The sequence below is a fragment of the Salminus brasiliensis genome, chromosome 16, assembly GCF_030463535.1.
Source record: "Salminus brasiliensis chromosome 16, fSalBra1.hap2, whole genome shotgun sequence".
Taxonomy (NCBI): Eukaryota; Metazoa; Chordata; class Actinopteri; order Characiformes; family Bryconidae; genus Salminus; species Salminus brasiliensis.
Window position 1 is genome coordinate 4,030,506 of NC_132893.1, and position 11,793 is coordinate 4,042,298.

At 46.1% G+C, this 11,793-nt stretch overlaps 1 protein-coding gene across 1 annotated transcript; it reads right to left on the bottom strand.

The window, feature by feature from the left end:
• Window positions 1-7,739: 7,739 nt before the first annotated feature.
• wscd1b (WSC domain containing 1b) lies at window positions 7,740-11,779 on the bottom strand. The gene is made up of 5 exons (XM_072658922.1): window positions 10,945-11,779; window positions 10,566-10,737; window positions 9,838-10,002; window positions 9,129-9,329; window positions 7,740-8,499 (listed from the first exon to the last, which is right to left on the bottom strand). The coding sequence occupies exons 1-5, from the start codon at window positions 11,113-11,115 to the stop codon at window positions 8,147-8,149; spliced, it is 1,062 nt and encodes a 353-aa protein (XP_072515023.1). The 5' UTR covers window positions 11,116-11,779; the 3' UTR covers window positions 7,740-8,146.
• Between the last annotated feature and the right edge of the window lie 14 nt (window positions 11,780-11,793).

Genomic DNA, 11,793 nt, shown 5'->3' on the forward strand with positions numbered 1-11,793 from the left:
CGTAGCCTATAGGCTGCATACGTGTTATGAGCATGTAGTATTATTACTATGAGTGGGTTAGAAGATAGAAGAAGGTTATCGCCACGTTTGTTGGAGGTGGCGATAGAGTGTAAGTCAAGTAGCTACCCCATCTCAGTCTCTGGAGGGGCAAAATTACATTACCCTACCTCCCCGTGAAGCTAATCCCACCCTAATAGGGCTTCAGACTGGAAAAGGAGGAGCCCATCACTGGGATATCAATTTCTAGCAGAAACGACCCCTCGGTTGCTTATTTTCAATACTCTGATATGATGTGAAGCATTATGACATGTAAGTACCTAACCCCCCTACACCCCCCCTACCCCCCCCCCATTTTTCATCAAACCACAATAACCAAAGGAAACGAGGGGAAGAAATTGATTTCCCTTTTTTTATTTTCCGTTAGTGTCAGCTCACTGTAGCTTCGCTCGTTTATTTCAAGGCCGGTTTACAGCCTCGCGCTAGCTGGAGGAGCGCAGCACTCGTGCATGCATTGTTTATGATAAGCAGTGAAAGTGTGCATAGGGGATCACTGTGGCATTAATAGAGACCCAGTGTGTTGTTAATTCAGCTTTAAATGATTTATTGGGGCTGGTGTGTGAGATCATCATAAACCAGGGCCTGACTTGTGATGGTTACCCTTTCACAGGCAGATGATATACAGGTGCTTCTGCAGGAGAAGCACTGGGGTCTTCTGGTGCCCCTGCTGGCATGGTTTTTATCATTGACTGATTTTTGCTGTTCCCCAGAACTGGACAATATGAATTCATTTTGGGGGCGGAGCTTCTGATGTAGCACTAAATTGGCTAGAGGTTTGTTTGACCGCCCAGTTCAAATATCAAGAGTCGCTTTCCAGAATCGCATACAGAGCCTTTAAGTGGTCGATTAGCCTTTATTTGAAGGCCTTTAAGTGACAAAACCTGCAACACTCTCCGAGAATAATCAGACTCGCAAGAATACTGGCATGGAAATGAGTAGCACAGCTCTCTAGTTGAGAAGGAGCTTTCACCCAATGGGCTTTGATCTCACATGTTCTTCTAGAAGCTCTTCTAGAAGGTGCTGCAACGCGAAACGCCAAACCCGGATCCAGCCCTCGCTGCTCTTATTTATGACTAACGCTACCGTCCAGGCGGGCGTGTTGTTAGGGCTGCATTTTATTGCCACTCCATCGCGGTGATGATCCCGCACGAAACAAAAGGAGCTCCAGGCCGAGCCAGACACTTTTATTAGCCGTGTATTTGTGGTGGATCTTGTGCGGAGGAGATTTATTCCTGGAGGAAGCGAGAGGCGAGCTAAAGGACAGAAGCTTCCACGTCGCCCACAGAGGATGAGGATGCTGCCTCTAATGGGAGGCTCGATCTGTTCCTTCATGATGACCCCCAGCAAAGTCATTATGGGCGTCTGGAAAATGAAACACTGGGGCCGGCAAGCCAAGACGAGTCTAGCCCACAGTCTCTGAAATTAATTAAGCCGCTAGTACTTTACAGCAACTGTGTGGGCTTGCAAAAGAAACCAACAGAGCTTAAAGCCATTGATCTCGCATGATGTGATGAGATTCTAATGTCACAAATGATTCATCCTTGCTGTCTGCGAGCCTCATTTTCTCGGTTGAAATGCAGCGTTCATCTATCTTCTTCGTTCCTTCGGCCTGAGCCCCTCTAAAGCTTACAGTTACTTAGTCCCGTTTCACTGAACACTGAGTTCACAGCATCCTGAGCATGACAATCACGTGATTTCCCCCAGACATAGCTTCTAAGTTCCCCCAACAAATGTCCAAAAGTTTGTAGACACCTTCTCATCCAGCATTTCTTCTGAAACTTCTTCTGATTAATAAAAACGTTTCTTTGCTCTCTTTGCTGCAGTAATGTCCTCCACTAGTCCAGGAACACTTTATACTAAATGTAGGAACATTGCTGTGGGGATATGATTACATTCAGCCTCACAAGAGCATCAGTGAGGCCTGGTACTGATGTTGGTGATGAGGATCAGTCCTGCCACTCCAACTCATTCCAGATGTATAGAATGCAGCTTCATTACTCCAGAGAACACAGTTGCAATGGTTGGAGGCTTTACAGTAAATGTTGGAGCATTGCTGTGAGGATTTGATTGCATTCAGCCTCACGCAAGCATTAGCAAGGTCAGGTACTGATGTGTGATTAGCTCTCCCACACAACTGATCCTAAACGTATTGTATATCATATATATAATCTGTGGTTCAGCTCCTCCCCCATTGCCTGTATATGTCATTTTATCATATATACAATCTGTGGTTCAGCTCCTCCCCAATTGCCTGTATAGATCATATATATAATATACACAATCTGTGGTTTAGCTCCTCCCCAATTACCTGTATAGATCATGTATACAATCTGTGGTTCAGCTCCTCCCCAATTGCCTGTATAGATCATATATATAATATACACAATCTGTGGTTTAGCTCCTCCCCCACTGACTATATAGATCATATATATCATATATACAATTTGTGGTTTATAACAATTTGTTACAGTGGAGGTTCTCCGGGGGAACTGGAGTGCCACTGTGTTGCTGCTTGTGTTTGTTGGCTGCCGTAAAGCCTCCTTTGAGCTCTGTCTTCTGAAGATGCTGAAGGTAATGCTTTGAAGGCTTTTGACCGTTTATCCATAAACTGTCAGTGATTACTGCCACCACGATCACATGCCTCCTCCTACTGTCTTATTGTGATTAAAGTGGCCAGCAAGTGGAAGCACACAATATTGTTTCTAATAAAGTGGCCAGTGTGCACAAAGGCCGCATTATGGAAATGGACTTTCACACACAGCTGGTTTTGGAGAACCATCAGATGTAATGACTGTGTCTGAAGCTGATACAGCACAATCTCTTGGCTATCCCAGCATATGTCTCTCTCTGCTCATTAAGCCTCATTGTCTGAAATGAGGGCTTTAATAGCAGTGGCATATGCCTTCACTGTCTGAGCTCAAACATGTCTATCGCGCTGCCACACTGCTTCTGACATGCTGAGCGGGCCGTCCATCTGCTAAATCATGCGTCACACTCAAACCTCTCAGAACAGTCAATCACGGCGTGACACAATGCAACAACTTCATAACAGCCAGCTGTAATTTCTCCCCCACCGGCCGCTGCTGGCTTTCGGTACACAGAGGAAGCTGCTATGGCGATAATGAGACGTGCATTTAACCACAATAAGACGGCAGGAGGAGGCCGTGATCATGGTGACAGTGATGACTGACAGTTTATGGATGAACGGTCACTTAAACGCTTCCTTCAAATACACAAATCCTCCCAAATCGTCCCGATCAGGGCCAAGGATGATGTTGAATAAGTCACTGTTAGAAAGCAGGGTGTGCTTTGCTGATGTTCAGTATTTCTACCTACCTTGTGCTTCCACTCTCTGGCCTCTTTATTGGAAACACACACCATGCACTTTAACTCAATGGCCACTTTTTTTTTGGAAAAACCTACCTTGCATGTCCAATAACTGGCCACTTTATTGGAAACACCTACATTGTAAGTCCAGTGACTGGCCACTTTATTGGAAACACCTACCTTGTACTTCCACCCAATGACCACTTTATTATAAACACCTACCTTGCATGTCCAATGACTGGCCACTTTATTGGAAACACCTACCTTGCAGCTTCCTCTGTGGTTGGTGTGGCGCAACAGATAAAACCACTAGCTGCCAGTGAGCTATTACGCCATGTTGGAGACCAGGGTTCGATTCCCAGTCTGGGTGCGCTAGACCAATAAGAGTCCTTGGGCAAGACTCCTAACACTGCATTGGCCCACCTCTGTAATATGAGTAACCATGTAAGTCGCTCTGGATAAGAGCGTCAGCTAAATGCAGTAAATATAAATATAAATATATAAATATAAATATATAAATATATGTCCAATGACTGGCCACTTTATTATAAACACCTACCTTGCATGTCCAATGACTGGCCACTTTATTGGAAACACCTACCTTGCATGTCCAATGACTGGCCACTTTATTATAAACACCTACCTTGCATGTCCAATGACTGGCCACTTTATTATAAACACCTACCTTGCATGTCCAATGACTGGCCACTTTATTGGAAACACCTACCTTGCATGTCCAATGACTGGCCACTGTATTAGAAACGCCTACCTTGTATGTCAAATGACTGGCCACTTTATTGGAAACACCTACCTTGCACTTCCACTCATTGGCCACGTTATTAGAAAGGCCTAATGTACGTCCAATGACTGGCCACTCAAGTGAAAACTCCTACCTTATGCATTCACTTACTGGCCGCCCCCAGTGGATCAGCCACCCTCTGCTTCTCATTGGTCAGTTTCTGAAGAGACATTCAGCCATTCTCAGCAGAGTGTGTGGTGCTGGTACAGTGGTGTTACTGGGGTTTTCACACACATCAGTGTAGTGTGTAACATTGCTAGGTTGAGAGCGGGTCCACAGAGGGAGGGGTTTCCAATAAAGTGGCCAGTGAGTGTATGTCTGTAGTGTGCTCAGCGAGAGGACCGGTATTCCACCACAACCGTTCAAACCCTGACTTCAAACCTACAGCACACGGCGGAGTTAGAGGCTAAAGATGGTGTTTGATGAGTTGCAGTGCAGTTAAATGACAATCAGGTAAAGCGATAATCACAGTGAGGCAGAACCGATAAATCAGCTGAGCCTGACTGACGGCTGGACACGCTGAAGTGAGAGACAGACCATCATAAAGAGCCATAAACCAGAATAAACCGCCACAGCTTGACCCTCATGGCTATTTTTAGGCAAACGATTGAACCTCTAATCTGGGCCTGAAAAAACAGATGGCAGCACTTTCAACACAACCTGTTCCTTGTTAGGTTCCTCTTAGCATATAATTTAGTATAATTTAGTATAATTTAGTTTGTGTGTGTGTGTGTGTGTGTATGCGCACAAGAGTGTACATGTACTAGTGTATATACTAAGTGTATATACATCGATCAGCCAGAACATTAAAACCACCTACTTAATATTGGGTAGGTCCTCTTTTTTCTTCCAAAACAGCTTTGACCCATCGAGGCATGGACTCCACAAGACCTCTGAAGGTGTTCTGTGGTATCTGGCACCAAGACCAAGATCCTTCCAGTCCTGCAAATGGTGAGGTGGGGCCTCCATGGGTTGCATCAGTAAACTTTAGGTGCCCATTGTAGGTAAATCTTCCACAAAGTGGCAACAGAGTGTTGGGTGCCCAAGGCTCAATAATGCGCTAAGGCAACAAAGCAGAGTTGTGGGGCCCAGCGTAATATCTTTTCCTGGGGCCCAAAATCCCTGGCAACGCCCCTGCGATGAAGGCTATTTCCACTGGGTGGGCCAAAGAAACCGACAGAAATGTTTAATGATGATCACAGGAAGGGTCTGTATTAGCTTCGACCAATCAGAGTGCCCATGCTAACACCTGTCCACCATCGAAGGAGCCCACAACATGGACACACGACACACCTAGAAGCAATGGAAAAAGGTGACCTGGTCCAATGAGTCCTGTTTACTTATACACCAAATGGACTGCTGCTAACGTCCTGGTGCCAGATTCCAGAGGACACCTTCACAGGTCTTGTAGACGGAGCTGTTTTGCCTTCTGGTTGTTAGAGATGAATTAGGACAAAGCCACAAATGAGGATTATCCTTTACCATAGTGAGGATTGCTCTGCCATCAGCAGTGGAGGTACCAGTGGAGGCCTCCTTGGCCTACCAGTCCCTTTGTGGCATTTAGCTGACGCTCTTATCCAGAGCGACGTTCAAGGTTACTCGTGTTTCAGAGGTGGGCCAGTGTAGTGTTAGGAACCTTGCCCAAGAACTCTTATTGGTGTAGCTTAGCATTGTCACCCAGGCTGGGAATCGAAGCCCAGTCTCCCACAGGTGTGGTAGCTCACTGGCAGGTAACCATTGTGTCACACTTACCACACCAACTTTCTTCTTAACGATATTTGATATTTAACAATATTTATTCTTGGTTTTCAGCCTCATAAACATCTTCATTGGCACAGCTCTTGTCCTTATGTTAATTGGTTAACACCAAATGTCCCAAACGAAATGCTGAAATGTCAGCATGGTGAACCTAAATGTATGCAAATATCATTAAATTAAAGTCTGGACTTTAATCAGGTCTGATTGGTCTGATTTGAAATCGTGGAGCAGATGGAGGGGCACATCAAGGAAAAATTTGTCTCTGCCTCAGACATTATGGAGGGTGCTGTATTTGGCAGGTGGGCATTATGTTGTGGCTCATTGGCGTAGATCAGTTACGGATGCTGGTTCTGAATGTACCTTAAAAGCAGAGCGGTTCTCTGCTCAGAGGACGCACAATCATAATGAGTTAAGAGCAGAAGTAATTACAACCATCCCGTAATCCTGCAATCAGCCCGTTTCCTTTCATCTAATCACCGCATCCTGAACCCACATTCCGACAGCCTGAAAAATGAAGGGAAAAAGCTTGTGAAATTGCAGGGTTTGATGTTCCCGATGCGTCATTAACACCACACACAGCCTATCATTTTTTATTGGCTGCTAGACTGATCCTGAATGGAGGTCTTTGGATTCGTTCTTCTGGGGTCTTCTCTTTTAATGATCACTCTGAGTTTTCTTCAGAATGCTGTTTATCTGCTTAAACAGACGCCCAGTAGTGAAAGCACTACTCCAGCCAAAGCTGGAGAAACCATAAAACGTGTCGGCGACTCCTCCAGACTCCTGATAGTTATAGGAATAATGGTTGCTACGGGACCCAGGTCTAGTGAGCAGTTTTTCCTGTGCCAGTGTCCGCAGAAAACAAAGCCAGGGAGGGCGAACGGGAATCTGTGCTAGACTAAAAGCTAACGCTAGCCAATACATTCCTTCTGTAGCCCTCATTAAACTGTAATTCTGTGAGCCCTTCTGTCACTTCGGCCTAGATGGGATAGCCATTATTGCCTTTGTGCACCGCTGAGCCTTAGACGCCCAACACCCTGATGCCGGTTTGTGGTCTGTCCTTCCCTCGGACCACTGTTGGTAGGTCCTCACCACTCACCACTGCTGACCGTGAGAATAAGCAAGCCTGGTCATTTTGGAGATGCTTCAAGTCATCAAAGTGGCTCAGGTCAGATTCATGCTGCCCATTTCTCCCACATCCAACACATTGACTCTGAGAAGTTACCATCTGACGTCCCCCCCATTCAAAGGCTAGTTATGGGACTAAGACTTGCAACAGGGACCGGGCCTAGCGGCCGCAGCGTTTCCTGTGCCAGTGTCCGCATAATAGGAGCTCAAACTCAGCATGTGACAAAGCCAGGGAGGGCGAACGGGAATATGTGCTAACGCTAGCCAATGCTAGCTCTTACCAGCTCATCATCCGCTCCCTCGAAAGCAAACTGGGCTCCCTCAGCTGAACCAAACCGGAGCTGAACAGACATTAGAAGGGAAAGCACCAGCTTACCTTTACAGCTTTTTACTGCTAAGACTTCAGAAGGTCAAACCCAGAAGAGTGAGTGGGGGCAAGGCTAAACGCTAACTAGCTTATGATGCTAACAGCATATCACGCTGAAAGGACGCAACGACAGGACAGCATCTCTATCCGATAAGACTTGGGATTAATTGCAATGCTTTAGTCATAGTGATTCAACTATGCTATAATATGCTGGTTCTGTGGGCCGTCACTGGGGTCGTAGCCCAGCCAATCAGAGAGTCAGTCACATTTTTTTCACAAATTACCCATAAAAGGAAAATCAGAAAATAACAGGGTGGTAAATAGACTTTTTAAAAGACATCTAAGCATTTTTCATCCCAACTTGCTACAAATACATCAAAGAACACTTCAAATACTTCAAATACTTGCTTTGGCTTTCTTTAAAAGTAAAATTAGGCTCAATCTGAAACATCTGAAGGCATCACAGACAGGGCAGTTCGGCAGCAGGATTTTAATGTGCACACACCACAAATAGAGCCACCCTTTTGTTCGAGTGACAGGTGGAATCTCTACGGTAAACCGACAGAACGAAAGAGAAGCGAAAGCGCCAGTGTGATAATGAACTGCCAAATAAATAAACCTCCTCAAGGCCACAAGAAGAGCTGTCAGTCAAGCTTGGGTTTACAGGCACTTTTTCCCCCCTCTCCGTTTAATCATTTATCCTCCCGTTCTCATTATCTGGGCACGTACTCCCAGGGCAGGCCACTCAGATTCCTGTCCCTGAGCGCCCGGTCCACTGAGATGATATAGCCGTCGATCTGAGTCCTCATGTCTGGTGTGAACGGGTCAAAGGTCAGGCCGCGGGAGCCGGGGCGTTTGAAGTGGCCGTCGCGGTTGCTCTCGGCGCACAGCAGCCTCTGATCCGGGATGCTGGCGTTCAAGAAGGCAGTGATGAGCTTCAGCTGGGGCAGCAGGTTCGTCTGGAGCGCCTCATAATGAACCACCAGCAAACGGCGCGAGAACTTCAGCCAGGACAGGGCGTGCGACACCCACCAGGAGGCGTAACTGTCCACGAACTCGGGCCACTCTGGAGGCGAGGGTGAAACACATGTTTTTTTAGGTTCTTCTTAAAGGTTAATGTATGTATACGTAACATTGGGTCAGAAACCACATAAAAATCTGATAAATCCAATTCAACAAAGACAGAATCCGATCATAGGACACGCTTATCATTATTTAGTTTATACTTGTGTTAAAATGTGAATTGGATCTGCCTCTGTCCACCTCCAAATGTGGTTTGAGTCATCTGATCATAATGCCTAGAGGACACCAGAGGGAGCACCACTGGTACACAGCGGTAAAAACAAAGAATCGGAACTGAATCAGACTTAAAATAGCTGATACCTGATCCAGTACAATATGCCTGGATCAGCCCTGATCGGGGGATTCATTTGAGACGTTTATTAGTTTAAGAGACTGTCTGTTCCCTCCCTACTCCTAAGCGACGCGCTGACCATGTTGACCATGTTGTCCATGTTCATTAGAATTCAATTAGGAGGATTTTACAGTTCCATAGTTTATTGTATTCCTGCTCACACTGACTGAGCCGGGCTGAGTAACTGCAGTGATCATGGTAAAAGGTTGCAACGCCTGAGTTACTAATGCAAACATCCAGAGCCTCTTCCATCATTAATCAGTGTGTAGGCTAATGAGTACCTTTACTCTTCCAGTGGGTGTCCGACGCATAGCCCAGGTGTCCAGCACACTTGCGGTTGAACTCAGCCACTAGGCAGCGGTAAGGGTTGCGGATCAGCAGGATGCCAGAGTCAAACATCTCTATCTCCCTCTGACCGCTCTCATGGGTCTTCACGCAGATGGTTCTCCCACTCCTCCAGTAATCCTTCTCACCCTTAAAGCCTAGAAGGTTCAGCAGCAGAGATATTGTGGAAGCACAAGGTAGGTGTTTCTAATAAAGTGGTCAGTGAATTTATGCACAAGGTAGGGGTTTCTAATAAAATGGCCAATTAGTAGAAACACAAGGTAATTGTTTCTAATAAAGTGGCCTGTGAGTGGAAGCACAAGGTAGGGGGTTCTAATAAAGTGGCCAGTGAGTGGAAGCACAAGGTAGGGGGTTCTAATAAAGTGACCAGAGAGTGGAAGCACAAGGTAGTGGTTTCTAATAAAGTGGCCAGTTAGTGGACACACAATGTAAGTGTTTCTAATAAAGTGGCCAGTGAGTGGAAGCACAATGTAGGGGTTTCTAATAAAGTGGCCAGTGAGTGGAAGCACAAGGTGGCGGTTTCTAATAAAGTGGCCAGTTAGTGGACACACAATGTAAGTGTTTCTAATAAAGTGGCCAGCAAGTGGAAGCACAAGGTAGGTGTTTCTAATAAAGTGGCCAGTGAATAAGGTTGAGGGGTTTCACCTTTGTTGTATAAAGAGCCGTCAAAGTAGTAGCTGCCTGTGTAGTATCCAGTGGCGAGCTCAATGAGGTGGCGAACCCACGTGTTTCCTGCTCCGGGAAAACTGGACAAGGCTATGAGTGAGGATGACCGCTCAGGCAGAAATGTCCTCTCCCTACACCTAGAATCTGACACCAGGGGAAGCAAGCCAAATCACACCTCCGACCGTGTAGGAAAAGCACAGGAAAATGTCGGGAGAAGCAAAATATATGTGTAAAAATCGAGGATGAGGGTAGGGTAGACATGACTACAGTTGCCATAGCAATACTCCTACCAGCTACAGTTCCCGCAATACCATGGTATGGGACGCACTGGCAAAAACATTACACTTGGGGTGAAATGCCGAGCCATTGCGATTATTAGGGTAAATACGGTAATTTCATAAGAAGCATATGTGCCACCCTGAAACCTAACCTGTAAGCTGGCACATGTACTTATGAAATTACCGTATTCACCCTAATAATCGTAATGGCTCAGCATTACACCCCAATATACAATTTTGCTAGTATGTCCCACACTTTTTAAGATGGGAATGGCAAGGCAAACACATGAAGCCCAAGCAGAGAGTTGAGGAAGGGATGAAAGGATTATTATTACATAATAATAATAATAATAATAATAATAATAAAAATAATATGTAATTATATGAGTAAGTATGTGTGTGAGTGTTCATCTACAATGTCCCCATTACCTAGCACAGGTGTGCTGTACACCTGCAAGTAGTCCTGATCATTGGAGTGGGTGTGGTTTATAGGACTGCTCCTCCCACATATGTGTCCCTCTACAGTCTTCTGCATTTTCAGAAGAGAAGAGGCGTGGCCACAGAGACAGTCCCGCCTCCTCATCACAGCTAAGGGCAGCTCCTGGTGATGCCACACAGAAAGCAGAGAATGTAGACAAGCAGACGTGAGGAGTCCCGGCTCCACCAGTACAATCAAATGACGATGCCTGGCCTACAAAACCCGACCAACTTGGCCTACTGATTGATAACAGGCTCTTTTGATGAAAGTACTGGAGAGGCGAGCTACATGGCTACGCTGAGTGTGTTTAGGGTAGCTGCAGGATCGAACCTTATCTGTGCAGGTCTCCACACACAGCTGCAAGGTCAGGTTGGGCTGGCTGGTGTGGAGCAGGAAGCCATCGCTGGTGTTCTGTAGTGTCTGGAAGCAGCCGTGGTAGTGCACGTTCCTGTCTGGGACAGGGAGTGACAACATCGAAGCACATCCAGAAACATGACGCATTTCTTATGGCTCACTTATGGCCACTTTATCAGAAACACTCACCTTACATACGAGACTTGCAGACCTGATCTGCTGGTGCACAGTTTGTGTTAGACATGCTCTAGCTCTTCATCAGGGCTCAGTTCTTGGGCAGTCGACCTGCTTTCCTGTCAGTGTAACTACTGAGAACGGTTCATTACCCAAATCAAATCTGGTCAGTGGTTCTGTGGTCAGAAACCGACCCATTATACACGGGTTGGAGGGGTTGATGGGCTACAGTCTAAATAGCCTATCAATGCTTTAACCAGACATGTATTCTCCCTCAGTGAATGTATTCTGACCCGTTAAGGCATGGAGGGACTCCACGAGACCTCTGAGGATGTCCTGTGGTATTTGGCACCAAGACGTTGGCAGTAGACGTAGTAGTTTTGGACCCTCCATGGATCACTTTTGGTAGGCACTGACCACTGCCTGACCAAAACCTGCCTGATGTTTTGGAGATGCTCTGACCCTGACCCAGTTCGGAGTGTCTGAGATGTTCACCTGTCAGTGGTTTTAATGTTATGGCTGACTGGTGTGTAGTCTTCTTTCGGCAAAGAACGAACACCATCGCTTGTATTCACAGTTGAGGGCGTGCACTACATGTCCAAATGTTTGTGGACACCCCTTCTAATGCAGGCCTCAATAGGACTCTCTGGA